The sequence below is a fragment of the Bos grunniens genome, chromosome 16 (assembly GCF_055505025.1).
Source record: "Bos grunniens cultivar Pamir isolate PY7600 chromosome 16, Bosgru_T2T1.0, whole genome shotgun sequence".
Classification (NCBI taxonomy): Eukaryota; Metazoa; Chordata; class Mammalia; order Artiodactyla; family Bovidae; genus Bos; species Bos grunniens.
The window spans coordinates 80686382-80704078 of NC_141180.1; the positions used below are offsets into that span (position 1 = coordinate 80686382).

General features: G+C 54.7%; 1 protein-coding gene across 34 annotated transcripts in view; it reads left to right on the top strand.

Annotated features, from left to right (window-relative positions):
- The window catches only part of PLEKHA6 (pleckstrin homology domain containing A6), a 159505-nt gene extending 142284 nt beyond the window's left edge, over nucleotides 1-17221 (top strand). For 20 of the 34 annotated variants that reach the window (XM_086345691.1, XM_086345682.1, XM_086345686.1 and 17 more), the window contains 11 exons: nucleotides 785-896; nucleotides 2028-2167; nucleotides 3148-3297; nucleotides 4447-4576; nucleotides 4933-5039; nucleotides 5876-6052; nucleotides 7562-7729; nucleotides 7816-7949; nucleotides 8439-8584; nucleotides 12969-13092; nucleotides 13701-15757. In XM_086345691.1, the coding sequence (XP_086201817.1) occupies nucleotides 785-896; nucleotides 2028-2167; nucleotides 3148-3297; nucleotides 4447-4576; nucleotides 4933-5039; nucleotides 5876-6052; nucleotides 7562-7729; nucleotides 7816-7949; nucleotides 8439-8584; nucleotides 12969-13084 (1380 nt within the window). In that variant the 3' untranslated portion in view covers nucleotides 13085-13092; nucleotides 13701-15757. Of the gene's footprint in view, nucleotides 1-784; nucleotides 897-2027; nucleotides 2168-3147; nucleotides 3298-4446; nucleotides 4577-4932; nucleotides 5040-5875; nucleotides 6053-7561; nucleotides 7730-7815; nucleotides 7950-8438; nucleotides 8585-12968; nucleotides 13093-13700 lie in introns of all 34 variants that reach the window. The other 14 variants (XM_086345687.1, XM_086345695.1, XM_086345707.1 and 11 more) reach the window with 8 other exon arrangements.
- Nucleotides 17222-17697: the final 476 nt, after the last annotated feature.

Genomic DNA, 17697 nt, shown 5'->3' on the forward strand with positions numbered 1-17697 from the left:
AGCTTACCACCCAACCTTGCAGCTGTCTAGGTGGGTGAGGTGAGGGCCAGAGGCCCCACGCACCACCATGTTCTGTGGGCAAGGCCTCAGTTCGACATGCACATTTTGGGAGATGGGAGAGCATCATGGTCAAGGTGCCGGCTCTTGAGACAAGTAGACCCAGATTCAGATGGTGGCCACGCTGCTTACTGACAGACGGTCTTGGGCGTGAGCCTCTCCACCTCTGAAGTGCGGACAACTGCTGTCCTTGCCTCAGAGAGGTGCTGTGCAGCCGCAGTGAGTCCGTGTGTGCAAAGCACTCAGCGCAGCCCCTGGTAGGGGTTGGGGGGCACAGGGAATGCTAAATCAAGGGAGCTATTGTTTTTCAAGGAGTGGACACTGTAACTGAGGAGAATTCATGGCAATTAGGCAGAAGTTGGATGCAGGCATTACAGAAGGGCTATTTGGCTGTGAAACAAGACAGTAAAGCTGAAGCTCTCGCCCCGGGAAAACAGGCCACCACCAAGTGTCCACCTAAGGGGCGGTCACTCCAAGACCATCCTGAGTGCCCCTGGGTGGGGCGGGATCAGAGGGACAGGTCCTCGCTCTTGGTTTACTGAAGAGGGCTCTTTGCTGTGATAACAGAGCCCTCTTCTCCCGCAGTTCTGGACGCTGAAGAGACAGAGGCTACCCGTGAAGAAGGCGTGTGCTGGAGGGATGTGTGTGCGAGCGTGAGCGCGGGAATGCTCCCGCCAGGACGCTCCTTGGTAGCAACTTCCTTTGACCTGCTTTCTGGCCGTTTCAGAATGAGGTGCTCAACCGGCAAATCCAGAAGGAGATCTGGAGGATCCAGGATGTAATGGAGGGGCTGAGGAAGAATAACCCGTCCCGGGGCACAGACACAGCCAAGCACAGAGGTAGGTGCTCTCTCCAGCAGCCTCCTGGGCTCCTGGCCTCAGCAGAAAAAGCGTGTCTCTGGTCTCCATCCCGCAGCTGCCAACTTGTACCTCTGCAGGCCCTCACACCATGCTCAGAGCCAGCCTGGGCCTTCTCAGGGCTCCAGAAACATCCCCCACCCAGAACAGACCAGATACACCAAAGAGGCTGTTGCCTTGATCCTCTTGATTCCTCCCTGGAATAGGTCAAAGAGCACAGCGCTTTCCTGGCCCTCAGTTCAGTTCAGTCACTCAGTTGTGTCTGACTCTTTGCAACCCCACGAACTGCAACATGCCAGGCCTCCCTGTCTATCACCAACTCCCGGAGTTTACCCAAACTCATGTCTACTGAGTTGGTGATGCCATCCAACCATCTCATCCTCTGTTGTCCCCTTCTCTTCCTGCCTTCAGTCTTTCCCAGCATCAGGGTCTTTTCAAATGAGTCAGCTCTTCACATCAGATGGCCAAAGTACTGGAGCTTCAGCTTCAACATCAGTCTTTCTAATGAACACCCAGGATTGATCTCCTTTAGGATGGACTGGTTGGATCTCCTTGCAGTCCAAGGGACTCCCAAGAGTCTTCTCCAACACCACAGTTCAAAAGCATCAATTCTTCTGAGCTCAGCTTTCTTTATAGTCCAACTCTCACATCCATACATGACCACTGGAAAAACCATAGCCTTGACTAGACAGACCTTCGACAAAGTAATGTCTCTGCTTTTGAATATGCTATCTAGGTTGGTCATAACTTTCCTTCCAAGGAGTTAAGTGCCTTTTAATTTTATGGCTGCAGTCACCATCTGCAGTGATTTTGGAGCCATGGGCTAACTGGTGATCTGAGACCACTAGCTTAGTGTCTTCCTTCCTTCAGCCCAGGGACTTTGGTCTGGCTCTCTGTGACCCTTGGAGGCAGTGGTGTTATTTCCATCCATTATCTTTTCCTGCCCAGCTTGCCTCTCGACAGCCAGCCTGTGACCCAGCCCCAGTCCCTTCAGCAGGCCAGGTGGCCCTGACACCCTAAACCACCCCCTGCCTTCCCACCACAGAGCCCGGCTACACTCCAGGCCACACCCCTGCCCCTGTCCTCACCTCTCTCCTCTTCTGCTTCCCCAAGGAGGACTTGGCCCCTCGGGCACCTACAGCTCCAACAGCCCCGCCAGCCCTCTGAGCTCTGCCAGCCTCACCAGCCCACTGAGCCCCTTCTCCCTGGTGTCTGGCTCTCAGGGGTCCCCCACCAAGCCTGGCTTCAGTGAGGTAAGCTGAGGTCGTGGGTAAGGTGGGCCGGGGAGGGAGGACCCAGTCCTCATTTGCTTGAAACTGTACAAATTCTGTGCTCATCTCCTCCCCAGAGGCCCCTAGTGCTCTGTCTCTCTCACTAAGATGGTCATTCTCACACCCAGTTTGTGAACTTCACTCCAGATTTCTCCTTTGCCTGTTCTTATCTCTAGCTGTCATTTTTAGTTGCCGTTTAGGGCAGTCTTCCTGAGCTCCATGATGGTTAGCAAAGATACCAAACACTTAATAGAAATTTAAATCTGGGATTGTTTCAGGGACAGGAGAGCTGAGAGTCAGTGTGGGAAGCATTTTCTGAGTCAGTAAATCAGCAAGTCTTTTCTGAGACTGGGCAAGGGATGGTGTGAGGCCCTCTCAAGAAAGATGCCTGCGGGGCTTTACCCCATTCACAGTGAACAGCCCTCCTCTGGAACGTGGTGGCGTGTGTCTCAGTATTGAGCCACACGGTTCAGACTGCAGAAGCGCCAGTGTTCCAAAGAGAAGGTGGAATCTAAGCTGGGCCATGAAGCATTGGGGCAGGTAGAAGGACAGGCGGAAGGCATTAGTCAGGAGAGATAGCAGAACAGAGGTAGAAGGGAGGATGTGCCCAGAGTGATGGGGGTGGTGATGAGAGAGCTCTGAAGAACATGCTGGGGCCTCAGTACAGGAGGGTGTCACGGGCAGGCAGGGCTTGCGCTGCAGATGGAGTCCACCCTGGCTCGGGTGGGAGTGAGGTGGTCTTGGGCCCGCCCCGGCTTGGGTCGGAGTGTGGTGGTCCTGCCCCACCCAGGCTTGGGTGGGAGTGAGGGGGTCCCGGCCCGCCCCAGCTCAGGTGGGAGTATGGCGGTCCGGCCCGCCCAGGCTCCTGCAGTGTCGCGTCTGCCTCTGCTAACGTTCTCTTCTTCTGCTCTCACAGCGGCTGCTCTTGTTCCTCCTAACGCTCTGGCTTCTCTCTGCCTCAGGAGCCCGGCCCGCCGCGGCCCCCCCTCCCCAAAGCCTACGTCCCCCTGGAGTCTCCTCCCACTGTGCCTCCACTCCCTAGCGAGAGCCGCTTCTGGCCGCACCCCAACTCCCCTTCCTGGCACCGCGGTGGTGAGACAGCCAGGGGTCAGGTACCCAGCGCCCTCGGGCCCCGAGGGCAGGGATGGAGGGAACGGCCTGCAGGAGACCAAGTCACTGACCCTATGCCAGGGTTGACTTTCCCACAGCTCAGTGTTCCTGGCCTCTGTCTAGTCAGACTCTGGGATGAGCAAAGGGATGGCTGAGGCCCTCGTACCGGCCCTCTTTCCCCTTTTGCTTCCTGTGGACAATGGAAAACTGCGTTGCTGCCCTGCCCCATGGCAGCCCATGGCTGTAGGTGGTGGGTTGGGGCCCTCTCCCTGCCAGCGTGACCGACAGCGGAGACCCCGCGATGCCCCATCCCCACCAGTGCCGTTCTGGTCTCTTCCTGCCTTGGTCCACCTCAGCCCCCATCCCCCGACGCTCTCCTTCTCCCCTTGCCTGTGTCTCTGGGCTTCACCAGCCCCCGGAATGTAAGGATACACACACTTTCTCCCCTGTTCTGGCTCCTTCTCTCACCTGAATCGCTAGCCAAGGTTCAGGAGAAATGTGCAGTTAGGCTTGGAAGAGGTTGCATGCTGAGTAGAAAGAGTCGTAAAACAGGCTCAGCCATTTACTGGTAATATGCACAACCCTGAGGGTCTGCCTGGTAAGGTGGGCAGGACAGGCATCATTACCTCAGTTTTACAGACAAAAACAGGTGGTAGGACTCACCCAAGCTCTCCAGTTGGGCCAGAGCTAGTTTCTGACCTCTGGTCTAGTTACACGGTTCTGGGAGTCCACAACCCCAATGCCCTTTTCCTTCCCACAAAACTCATCTGGTTTTCTTGTGGGAAAACCCGATAGAATCCTCAGAGATCTTTGGTTTTGTGGCCCCCTCTTCCAGTCGTTCCTCCTCTGGCTCATAGCAAGTCTGTACATTTCATGTTTGCCATGAGGGAATTTCTCTGATGAGCCTCAACTGGGGGCCTCTTGGAGACCCTGAGCCCTCATTCCACAAGAGGGCCCCACATTGGCATGGGTGGGAGGCTCAAGTGCATCCTTGCCCACTTGCCAGTGAGTGCACAGTCTCCCTGCTCCATGTCTCTTTCAAAGGTTGGCACTCCAACCACTGCAAAACAAAGCATCACCACCCAGGGCCAAGTTCTCCGAGGTTACTGTAGCACAGTCCGTCCATCCATCTTCTCATCCTTTCTCCCTAGCCCAAGGCAAGCTACGAGCAAAGCAAGAGAGACCCCCAACAGACATCCCCCCTGGACACCTCTAGAGACATCAGCCTTGTGTCCACCAGGCAAGAAGTTGAGGCAGAGAAGCAGGCGGCTCTCAACAAAGGTACCCCCTGCCCCGCTGTCCCCTAGAAGCAAGGCTTCGCACCAGGGGGGAGCCCAGAGAGGTGCTCGCTCACACCCAAGAAAGCGCTTCCCCACCTGGGCCTCCACCTCTGCAGCGGGGCGGACCGAGCCCCTCTGAGAAGGGGCGGGGCCGAGCCTCCCTAAGAAGGGGCGGGGCCGAGCCCTTCTGAGGAATGGGCGGGGCCGAGCATCTCTGAGAAGGGGCGGGGCCGAGCATCCCTGAGAAGGGGCGGGGCCGAGTCTCCTTGAGAAGGGGCGGGGCCGAGCCCTTATGAGGGAGCGGGCAGCCCTGTGTCCCTCTTTGTGGGACCCACTGGCCACTGTGTCTCCCTGCAGTGGGCATCGTACCCCCACGGACCAAGTCACCCACCGATGAAGAAGTGACCCCGTCGAGGGTGGTGAGGAGGAGTGCCAACGGGCTCACCAATGGCCTCTCCTCCCGGGTGAGTGCACGCCCGCAGGCCCCGAGCTTGGCGGCCCGAGCTGGGCTGGGAGTCAGCCTCTGTGTGGCCGCCTGTCACAGTTCAGGAAGCCCGGAGCTAGAGGAGGAAAGTAGAACAAGACAGAAGGGAAGCAGGGGAGTGCTTCAAGGAAACATGCCATGAGACGAGGAAGCTGTGCATAATCAAGATATCATATTGAACAAAATTGTTATAATGTGCCACTGATGAAACAAACGCTAAAGTCAATGGTCAAAGATACATGTGCTGGCCAGAGGCACTGTGTTAGTTTCCTAGGAAGTTAGCAAAATGCCACGAATATGGTGACTGAAAACAAATTATTCCCTCACCATTAGAGAGGCCAGCATCCAGAATCAAGGTGTCTGAGGTGGGCTGTGTGTGCAGGCTGAGGAAACACCCATTCCGTGCTGCCCTCCTGCCTTCTGGTTGTTGCTGGCAACATTTGGCTTGTAGACACATTCTTTGGCTTGTAGACACGCCACCCCAATCTCTGCCCCACCTTCAATCACCTTCTACTCTATATGTCTTCTTTTTCCTGTTGCTTATAAAGGCACCCATTATTAAATTTAGAACACACCACATTTGAAAATGATCTCATCTTGGGCTCCGTAGCGTAATTACACCTGCAAAAACTCCATTTCCAAATAAGGTCACATGCACAGATACTGCGGTTAGGACTTAGATGTATTCTTCGGGGTTCACAATGTAACTCATTACCGGCAGGCTTCCCAGAGAAGGGAAATTTTAAGGGATACTGGCAGGTAAAAAGTCGGAGGGCAGGGGAGGGCACCAGTCCGAGCCCTGTCCTCCCCCCGCAGCAGGAGCGCCCCAAGAGTGCTGTGTTTCCCTGCGAGGGCAAGGCCAAAATGAGCGTGGAGGAGCAGATGGACCGCATGCGGCGGCGCCAGAGCAGCTCTGCGAGGGACAAGCGGAGGAGTCTGCAGCTCCCACCCAGCCCGGCCCCCGACCCCGGCGCCCGGCCTGCCTATAAAGTGGTAACGTCCTCCCGGCCCCACAGACATGGCCTGGCGTCTGCCAGCACTGCCCACTACCAGGCATGGTCAACCTCAGCCGGAGGGGCCTGGAGGAGGAGGAGGTTTCAGCAGGGAGGGGCCAGGACGGACCCAAGCCAGGCAACCGGGAGACCTGGGGAAGCTTCTCCCACGCTGGGCAGAAGACATACTGCAGCAAGCGTTTGCCTCTTTAGTGTTTTAAGAAAAATAACTCACAAAAAGAAATGCCTTGATTGTTTTAGTTGAAGTGAATTATACAAAATTCATTGAATAGAGAATAGTACAGAATCCACAGCCTAGATGTTTCTAATGTTTCTAGAGCATTTCCTGTGCGCTTAGAAGGTCATCATCACAGCGCACCAGCACATGCTAGATGTTTCTAATGTTTCTAGAGCATTTCCTGTGCCCTTAACATTGGGCTGGGGGTGGCAGAAGGTCATCATCACAGCGCACCAGCACATGCTGCAGTACAGGTCCCAAGCCCTTTTGTCTCGTTTAGTCGTTTCAAGGATACTGGACTAGGAAGTGTTACCCCCACTGTTGTTGTGGTTCAGTCACTAAGTCGTTTCAGACTCTTTACGACCCCATGGACTGCAGCACACCAGCCTTCCCCATCCTTCACTATCTCCTGGAGCTTGCTCAAATGTATGTCCATCGAGATGCTGATGCTAATTAACTGTCTCATCCTCTGTCACCCCCTTCTTTTGCCTATAATCTTTCCCAGCATCAAGATCCTTTCCACTGAGTTGGCTCTTCAAATGATGTGGCCAAAGTATTGGAGCTTCAGCATCAGTCCTTCCAATGAATATTCAGGGTTGATTTCCTTTAGGATTGACTGATTGGATCTCCTTGCAGTCCAAGGGATTCTCAAGAGTTTTCAGCACCACAATTAGAAAGCATCAATTCTTTGCTCTCAGCCTTCTTTATGGTCCCACTCTCACATCCATACATGACCACTGGAGAAACCATAGCTTTGACTAGATGGGCTTTTGTCCCCATTTTAGAGACCGGGGAAAAAGTCATGAGAAATTAAGGAGCTCTGGGCCACACAGCTCCTAAGTGCAGAGCTAAGAATAGCCCAAACTATGGGGCTAACTTCTCTTTCCACTAAATTTCAGAAATACAGAAAAATTATGACCCATAAATCCTGCCCTTTTTTCACGTGATAAGGCTAGAGATCCATGTAAGACACACTGATTCCGTTACTCAAAATATATGGCACAGGATGTGAACACAGGGGAGGCGGGCGGAGAGAGACAAGCACTGACGGGAGACAGTGATGAGGTGTTTCCTCTGCACCCTTGTAGGCGAGCAGGCTTTGGACGAGCACCACGGAAGGAGGGTAGCTTTGCAGTGGGCGTGGTGGGTACAGTGGGGTGGTTGCCAGGTCAGGCGTGCTGGGCAGGGCCGGTGAGGACCCCGGCGTGGTTGGGGCTGCCTGGAGGCAGCGGGACACAGGCCCCGCGTGGTCCTGACTCTGCTGCCCCCCAGGTGCGCCGCCACCGCAGCATCCACGAGGTAGACATCTCCAACCTGGAGGCAGCGCTGCGAGCCGAGGAGCCCGGCGGGCAGGCCTACGAGACTCCGCGGGAGGAGATCGCCCGGCTTCGCAAGATGGAGCTGGAGCCCCAGCATTATGACGTGGATATCAACAAGGAGGTGAGCAGCGTCCTGCAAGAGCAGCACAGGGCGGGGGTGGGGGGACCGTAGAAGGGCGTGGAGGTGGTGACCGCGTCTCTCCACAGCTCTCCACCCCGGACAAAGTCCTCATCCCCGAGCGGTACATTGACCTGGAGCCCGACATGCCCCTGAGCCCAGAGGAGCTGAAGGAGAAGCAGAAGAAGGTGGAGAGGATCAAGACGCTCATTGCCAAGTCCAGGTAACAGGCCTCGGGTGACCTCTACCTAATCCACCCACCCTGGCACCCAGGACATCGAGGGCACTAGCGCTACTGAATCCAGTGCCCGGACATGTGGTTGGTTCTCCCAAGCCTCCCACCGTGGAAGAAGTGGTTTGAGGCGGCAGACTGGGCCGAGACACGTGGCCGGGTCGGTGACGCAGCCCTCGGTGCCGTAAAGACCTCCTGGGCGCATGCATGTGCTCTCATCAAGACAAACGGATGAGTTGCCCTCTGCTGACTTCTTTTCCCCATCAAGGCTGCCCTGAGTGTTCTCTTAAACCTTCTAGTTCGTTCTGAAATGTTGCAGGCAGGGGTCCTGACATGCATTTTGCCAGGGTCCTACTCACCCCAGGGGACAGGCTTGCACACTCACAGGCCCCCGGACCCCCACCACCCTCAGCCCGCAGGTCCCCCAAGCCAGCTGGACCATCCTGCCCCCTCCATGTCTGTGTGTCTGTGCCTCTTCAGTATGCAGAACGTGGTGCCCGTCGGCGAGGGGGACTTTGTGGACGTGCCCCAGGACTCAGAGAGCCAGCTGCAGGAGCAGGAGAAGCGGATTGAAATCTCCTGTGCCCTGGCGACCGAGGCCTCCCGCAGAGGCCGCATGCTGTCTGGTGAGAGGGGCTGGGCCTCGCTCTGCCAGGGAGACCGGCTGCCCAGGAGTAGGGGAGGCAGTGTGGCAGGGGCGAGCATAGAGCAGGGCAGTGTTCCTTGAGGTCAGGATGAGCGCTTGTTGAGCACCAGGGACTGTGCTAGGCTCACGGGGTGCGAAGGGACCAGAGTCGCTGACATCTGGGAGCTCCGAGTCACCATGACCCACCTCGCTGCTGGTTGGCGGAATGGCCAGAGGCCATGTGGGGAGCGCAGGGAGCCGTTGTACCTGCGCAGGTCCAGGAAAGGCCCAGAGAAGGGGTGATGACTGAGCCTGATGGGGAGATATACAAGTGTGTGCCCGAGTGTGGCGGAGTGAGGGCCAGTGTTCCAGGGCATTCTCCAACTTCCCATTCGTGCTGCAGGCAAATAGCAGAAATGAAAAGGGAAGATGGTACAAGTAGCCAATAGAGTCACCACCTTGGCTATTGACCCAAACCCACTTTCCTGCTAAGAAAAGATGAGTGTAAGGAGCTGACTTCACACTGATACAAAGGCTAGGGGGTCTTAGTGGACACTACAGGGTGTAGCCAGTAGAATTAACTTCTCTTCCGTCTGAAGGGAAGCATCCTGGAAAAGAGGAGAATGTAATTGGGAAGAACGGAAGAGACTCTGTGAATGGGAGGCTTTGTGGTGGAGGAAGTGGTCAAGTCACGAAGCCTGGGAGACAGAATATTCCCTCTTCCTCAACATGAAAGGTGCTTCGGATGGAGAGGGGGAAGGCTCCAAAGGCCAGCCAAGACAAATGCCCTAGATGGATGCCAGGCTTGTGGTAACTTTAGTCGTGCTGGCCACAGTTCTAATGCCCTGGGTGAGTGTCAGATTAGGATCGTGGCTAGACGCACAGAGGAAGGAAAGGCTTTTCATGTTAGTGGCACAGGGTTTCAGTCCTGGCTCTTTTCTGCATCTGTAAAGTTTAAATCAAGATACCTGTCTAGTGGTGTGAGGATGGAAACAAGGGGTGCTAAGCAGCTAGCACCGTGCCTGGCGCTCAGTAACTGCTCAGTAAATGCTCCCCTGCTGTGGGAGCGGTAGTCCCAGTGCTGGGGGTCATATTAGTTGAAATAGCAGCAGCTAAAGTAGAAGCAGGAGCCTTTTGTGGTTTTTCTAGCTATTTTAAATATGGATATTTTCAGAAACCAAAGCGTTTTGAGATACAGCAAAAGGGATCTAAGTAAGCTTTAAGAGAGAAGCTACTAGCAGTTGGGGTGTAAATGGACTTTAGAATGGGTGGCCAGGGAAAGTCCTCGGAGATCTTTCAGAAACAAGCTCTCAGTTGGCAGGAGAGGAGAGCAAGAGAAGTGATAGGCTTCAGAGAGCCCCATCCTGCAGCCAAAAGGCAGCAGAACCAGTTTGGCTACAAGGAAGCTTCTGTCAACCGCCGTGTAGTTTAGCTACAAAATGAACCCGAACCTTCCAAAGATCAAATTCCACATGCTCTGGGCAAAAGGCAACTTCCTGTTTCAAGAGTTAGAACAGACGGCGCTATTAAAACTTCTCTGCCCCTCCCCAGCCCCTGGCTTTCCCTGCTACAGCTCCCCTACCGAAGGCGCTGTGAAAACAAAGCTCACCCTGGCTTTTCAGATTCTCCCTTGATAGACATGGGCTTACATTCCAGAGTCTGTGTGCAGAAAGCAAATGGTCACCCTGCTTTTGCCAAAACCCCAACTATTTAAAACATGGCTGTGGCCCAGCCAGACCTCAGACTTACCCTGTCCCCACAGCCCCGACCTGTGGCTCACGTTCCCAGAGCTCTGCCAGGCACGGCAGACGCTGTGTGGGAGAGGGTGCCCGTGGGCTGGTGCAGCGGGAGGGGGTGCAGTTAGGGCCTGAGTGCAGTGTGTGGCCTGGGTGCGGAGGCGGGCGGCGAGCTTGTAGCCGTTGTCGGTGTCCTGGCGTGCAGTACACGGAAGATGGGGCAATAGTGGGTTTGTCCATGTGGCGTGATGTCATCGCAGTGTCTGTACTGGGTAATGGCTGTAGGTACACATGTATGTGTGTATATTCACGTATGTGATGTATGCGTGGAGGGAATGTTTGCAAATATAGGAGTGTGTCTGTGTGTGCAAGATGCCTATGGGTGTTGTGCAGAGACCCATTATTTATCAGTACAGGTGGTGTTTGGGAAACTGTTGCTGTGAGTGTACAATATGTAGGTGGAGGTGGTGCTTAAAAATGCAGACGTTTACACGTGATGGGCTTTCTTTGCAGTGTGATGGATGATCGAGGCTATTTGTGTATATGTTGTGCACAGTGTGTGTGTGGAACTTTTGTGAAAACACACCGACGTGTGCAGGATGGAGAGAGCACAGCCTCATGAACGTGAATACGTGTGACTGATTATTTATACGTGCAGGTGTGGTAGTACTTGTGAACACACAACTGAAGTAGCACATTGTACAATGCCTATGTGCTGCATATGTGAACTTATTTTGATGGACATGTTCATAATCTGTGTTTAGTATTTTTCTGATTTCTTAGAGGTTGTATTTAACATAATTAATCTTTCTTGTTCTCGCTCATTTAGTATCATTATGCATGTACGTGTGCTAAGTCACTTCAGTTGTGTCTGACTCTTTGCGCCCCCGTGGATTACAGCCCACCAGGCTCCTCTGTCCATGGGGATTCTCCAGGCAAGAATACTGGAGTGGGTTGCCGTGCCCTCTTCCAGAGGATCTTCCCAACCCAGGGATCGAACCAGCATCTCCTGTATTGGCAGGCGGGTTCTTTACCACTAGAGTATCATTATAAATGTCCTTATTTTGCTGACCTCTGTGGAAGAGATGCCCTTGGGGTCTCTAATCCGTACAGATCTATTTGTGGCCCTGCTAAATGCTCCCAGACTGTGAAGGCTTTAAAGTTAATATGTCTCCTTTTCACAGAAGGTGCGCTCGCCTTCAGTTGTGCCTCAGTGGGCCTCTCAACTCCTCTTTCTCTCTCCCTCTCCTAATTTTCCTATTTCTAATCTCTCATGGGCTAGAAACCCAGCAAGTCAACACCTATCATAATTGTGTTTAAATAAGTATCTGGACTCCAAGGAACTCTTCAGTGAATAAATTGTAAGAGCTTTATTGCATGCACATTGTAGCATCTATTTGGCTTCCTTAAGATCTTCCTTGCTTAGGTTTTGGTTTTTTGACTCTTAGGAATCGAAGTTACCAGACAACTACCCATTGGATCTGTGATACGGGTGTGCACATGGATGTGTGCTTCAGAGGTGTTTGTGGATGTATTTGTATGAAAAGTGACAAGTGTGTTGGGTTGTGTACGAGGCGCAGGCTCAGTCGTGCCCACACACACACATGAGTTGTGTGCGCTGAGTAGAAAAGTGTGGTGTTGCTGGACCCATGCAGACTGGATCACTTCCTTCTGTATGTTTGTGGGCATGCACAGATGTGCCGCGGGGCTGCGTGGGCCCTTTCTCCTGTGCAGAGGCCAGGGAAGGTGATGAGGACCCAGGCAGGGTGGGAGCAGGGGTCTGGGAAGGCCGGTGCCGGGGTCCCTCTCCGGAGGGAGACAGTGTGACCCTGGCCCAGGCCTGGTTCTGCTCTGAGCCTGAGTGAGGCTCCCACAGCCACACCAAGGGAGCACGGGGGTCTAGAGACTTGCAGGGCTTGTTCCTAACACTACAACTCCTTGTCCTTCACTTTGCTGTTCTCAGCATGGAAAAGAATGATAATAGAGTAAAATCTCATTAATTCAAATGTCACCACTTTCGGGCTTAAATGATCTGTTTAGAGGTGGATTGAAGTTGGCCTTTCCTGGATGGATGAAAAGAGATCTCAAGTGACAGCGGGAATCGCTTTTGAACCCTCCAGTCAAAGTTAGACTGGTTTGAAGCCCATCAGGAGCCTCTGTCCTCGTGGAGCTGATGAACACTGGGATCACTCCACTTTGAGTCATTGAATGAGGGCCTGGTGATTTGGATTAGTGTGATTTTACTGCACTATTAATCATGGTCATCAGTGATATCACTGCCTCTGAAGGTGCCACCCCTCACCCTGTCCACAGTCGGGAGGTGTGAGCATCTCCCCGCTGCACAGATGGAAGGGGAGCTCTAGGCTCAGAGGGGCCAGCATCACCCCCAGTCACCCTGGTTCTCAGCAGAGCTTGGATGCGGCCAGGTCTCCCCTGGGGCCCCGTGCTCTCCTCCATGGCGACCCTGGAACCAGCTCCGCTCAGCTTGAACAGATGCCCAAGCTCAGCGCTCCTCTCTGCTTGCCTCCTGCCTTGCTCCCTGCGTGGAGGAGGGCCTCGCTTGCTCTGGGCACCGGCCTCATGCCTCCGCCTTCCCCACCCCCCACCCCCGCAGCCCCTATTCACTGCCCTGTTCATTTCTGTTTCCAGTGCAATGTGCCACCCCAAGCCCTCCCACCTCCCCTGCCTCCCCGGCTCCACCAGCCAACCCCCTACCGTCTGAACCCCCGCGGGGCGCCGACAGCAGCCATGTCATGCGGGTCTGAGCTCTGACGTAAGCACTTTTCTACCGTATTTCATCCAGCCCCGGGAGTGGGACCCCTGCCCTCCCCCCGCCAGCCGCCTGCACCCTCCATCCCGCCCGCCATCGCTTCTCCCCGCGCCGGCGCGCCTCGCCGCTCTTCCCCTCCGTCGTCCATCCTGCGCGGTGCTGGGCTGGAGCCGGCTGGCAGGGCTGCTTCCGGAAGCTGCGGTGCCAGTGGCTTTGCGTCTCCAGGAGCAGACGGGACAGAGGCCGCTCCTGTCCGCTGTCAGAGGGCTACCCCAGCTCCCCACCCCTGCACCTCCTGTCGGCCTGCAAGCCTGCCATCTGTTCCCTGCCTCAGAAGCCCCTAGAAGCTGCTTCTCCCAGATCTTATCTCTCCCAGATGGTACCCAGGTCTTCTGTAAAGTGGCCCCGGACAGCTCTAGGCAAAGGCTGTGTCCCTTCCCCCTAGCACACAGCCCCTCAGTATCAGGCAGCTGAACAAGAACTGACTTCTGTTCCTTTGTCCCCCCTCTCACACGGTTGAGGGGTGGTGTTTGCAGAAGAGACTTTCTGGGTGGGTGGGCTGGAGGGCCCTCCCCGTGCAGCGCCTTCTCACCCGCGTCTCTCTCCTCCAGTGCAAGCCCTGGCTGAAGCCAACGCCGCGAAGCTCCAGAGAGCCACGTTCTGAAGCCGCCTCTGCCCCGCGGCCCACCCTGGCCCCCCAACCCCTGCGCTCCCACGGGAATGCTGCAGGAGCCAGGCCAGGGGCTGGGGTCGCCCAACAGCAGCACAGACACTGCGGTGTCCACACCCCCGGGACTCCGGCCCGAGATCCTCGCTACTCAGACAGCCACCCTAGGCTGGGCGTTAGGTGGCGGGGTGAGGAGCGCCATCCTGTCCGCTGCCCTCGGCACAGGGAGCCTCGCTCTGGCCCTGGCTGGGGTTGTGACAGCCCTGCTGGAACATTCCTTGGTGGAGAAGATGCGGTGGGGAATGCACCCTGGGCCCTCTTAGGTTAGGACTTGTCGCTCGATGCCAAGAGCGGGGCCTGCCGTCATCCCCTTCCATCAGCCCCGCCCTGCTGTCCAGCGGTGCCCAGGGTCTTGGCACATCCCGGTTTATTGGGTGCTCCTTTGGGGTCCAGTGGAGACTGACCACCTGCCTGAGCCAAAGACAAGCTGACAAGAGATGGGAGAGGCTCCTCGGCTCCCAGAGGGGAGCGCTGGCCGTGGGTGGGAAGCGGCAAGTATGTGCAGCGTCTGAGGGCAGGTTGAGAAGGGGTAGCGGAGAGAAGGGGAGAGGTCTCGGGAGGGCAGGAGGAAAGGGAGCGGCAGGGCTCGTGTGCGGGGAGGAGGGGGAGGACAGAGATGAGAAGGGAATGGGGTCGGTTTCCCCGGGGTGGAGCCTCAGGTTAGTGCCAGGCACAGTGCCAGGTGTCAGCTCAGCTCTCCCCACCTTGTGCCGGGATCGGGGGCTGCCAGCTCCAGGACCCCCACGGAGCACGCTGCTATGGGGCGGAGGTGTGCGCTGAGGGCCCGGGGAGCGTGGGCTGGGGACAGCTTCTTCTGGATCTGGGCCTGATGTCGGCCTCCCCGTCCTGGGGTCAGGAGCAGAGACAAGGACCTGTCTTGGTCCTGCTGGAAGACCAGAAGGTGTGGGGTGGCCGGGGTGTGGAGCGTGTGATCAGCCACGGGGCCTTCCCTAAACGTTTCTGTGACACCATCTCATCGCCTTCCCCCTGGAATGTGCTGTGGGCCAGCTGAGCGTGTGCCCCAGGAGAGCAGATGTGGCCTGAGCCTGGTAGGCCAGATTCTGGAGTCCTCCTCTCAATCCCAGGCGTCCCACACAGGGACAGGTTGAAGCTGTTGGAGCGTCTCACTTCTCGCGTGGCTCATTCACACCCTGCGTAGCCAGGGGACCAGTGGCGGAGCGATAGGAGCAAAGCCTGTTGTCCCTCCGCTCCACCACCTTCGGATGAATGTAGCCAGAGAGGACGGAGGAGCTAGAGTGAAAACCCTTGGCCCCTAGACCTTCTCTTTGCCAGGGTTGCTTCCCCGAGACTTCAACCTGACCTTCAGAGACCCTGAGAACGATTCCTTCATCTTCTAGCAATTGCTCTCCACTCCTTCGTGGCTGGGACAGTTATGGTTCATATGCGAGTAAAGCTGACAATTCACTTAACAAATATTCCCTGAGCACCTTTTATGTATCAGGCGCTGTTGTAGGTGCTTAAGACATTCCCATGTTTCTGAGGGTTTACAGACAGGAGGATTCGCTCACCCTCACATCTAGCAGGTTTTTGTAAACGTGACCCTTGGCTGCATCTCCCATCTTCAGCACAGCTCAAGCACCCCAAACGTGTCCTTTCTCCCCCATAGACTGACAGGTGGGATCAGCTCCCAGGTAACCTTCTCTCCCTTGTCCATCTTCTCCCACACCTTGTCCATCCATAAAAAGCAGAGTTTGGGGTCCTTCCACGCCTTCTCCCTTTCTTTGTGTCTGTTTTTTAAGTGATACTTTTAGAAATACATGTGAAATACCAAGGATTAATGTCTGCCCCTCTGCGACCTCTCTTTCACCTCTTTTTCATAAAGCTGGCTCTTTATGTTGCTTTACATGCCTTAATATATGTTTTGTGAAGATTATCATATTGCAGATGTATATGTAATATATATATATATATTTGTTTGGACATCTGATCCTTTCCTGAAACTCCTGCCCAGGCCCGTTTTCTCTCCTTTCCTTTCCACATCATTCCAAGCATACTGTGGCCATACCCCATGCCTTTTGATCCAAAGAGGGGGAGAGGAGTTATTTTAAGACAGATCTATTTTACATTTTTGTTATAAAAGCAAATCTATTTTCCACATGTGCAATGTCTGAATGGAATTGGCAGACGATGTGAGGGACTGGGGGGCTGCCTCTAGGTCCCGCCCTCCACCCTTCCCTCCTCCTCAGCAGCCTCCTCCTTCCCATTCCCAGTCTGCCAAGGGCTGGTCCCCAGAACTCAGCCGGAGAGGATCTTGCCAGGGCAGGACATTCTCTTGCAGTCCTGGTCTAAGGATTTGATTACACTGTCAACTTTTGATGACTCTATAGGGTTATTGAATGTGAACCTTCTTGAAGGAAATGTTTACAGCTGTGTGCACAAAAGCAGACCCTTGCAGGCATACACCCCCAGATGTGCTCCTGGATCACCACCTTTATCACCCTGCTGGAATATGCCAAACAGCACTGAGAATGTCGGTCTATTGTTTGATGGACCCAGGATATGGTGCAACGGCCAGTGCAAACAGTTTGACATCTCTGGTCCTTCGGGGCAGACACATTCAAGTTCCTTGGACTTCTCACATTCCTCTTCACTTGGTCCCGCTCTGGTCTGAGTGACATCTACGGCACCTGCCTCCCTCTGTGACCTTTCTTCTGGGGCCCGTTGTTAAGGGGATGGTACCCCAGTCTGGCATCCAGACTGTGAAGTCAGCCCTGAGGGTCCGAAGGATGAGGTGCATCTCAGCCTTGCCCAGGACTTTCCTGCTGCTGGGGCCCTGAACTAAGCCAGCTCAGCCTTCCAAACTGCTTAGTGACTACTGAAGTGGGCAAGGGGCTCTTGCTTTGCAAGGATTTGGGCAGAATGGAAGTCTTTTGTCCAGATCTGGAATCAAAGGTTTTGGAGCCTAGCACAGAGTTCCTGGCCAGCATCTGAAGCCTGGCCTCCCACTTTGACCTTTGCTGGCACCCTATTCCGAGCTTAAAACATCTTGCTAGGAATGAAGGGGGCCTGGCTGGGGGCCCAGAGCTAAGTAACCCACCCGGGGAAAGCCCTGGTTACTAATCTAGGGCCTTCCCAATTAACACATTACCTCCCTCAACAATAACCAGGAGGCTGTAATCAAGTACTAATGTTGTCACTTTAGAGATTTTCTGAGGTTGAAGGCTGTGCATACTTGCTCACCTGTGTTGGTGAGAGGGATGCTCTTGGAGCAGGGCCGACTGTAGCAAGACAGAAGTAATTCCCTTCCCTTTAGGCAGCCCCTCACCTGGCAGCTCTTAAAACTAAGGAAAATATGAAATATACGTATATATACATATATCTATTTATGCACATATCGGGGCCAATTTGATTTGCTAGTATTAGACAATAAACTCTACAAGGAAATTTATGGTCTTGGTGTCTTTTTTTAGTATAAAAATGACCTTAGAAGAAGAGTTAAGGTTAGATGAACAGTGAGTATCTGTCAGGGCTCCATAGCAGCCCCTTAGCTTCTTTCTAGCCAACAAGCCCCTCCCCAGGGAGGGGCCATCCCAACTGACAGGTGAGAGCTTGCTTCCTTCTCAGCAACATTCTTTTTATAGATACAGGTACTGAAGCACTCAGTGAACTCTGCATTTGTATCTTGCAAGTTTGTATAAACCCAATACAGGAAATAAATGGTTTGTGCAAGTGGCGTGTCTCTGGCACTCCGTGTCCATGTCTGCCATGCCTGGCCTTGGGGGCCATGGCAGTTTACATGCCTGGCAGAAAGGGCGAGGAGGCCTGGGCCAGGCCTTCCCTAAGGGACCACCCGCTCCCCCTAAGCCGGGGGCTGCCCTCCTTGGCCTGCCTCCTGGGCAGGAATCCCAGAATTCTCGGAA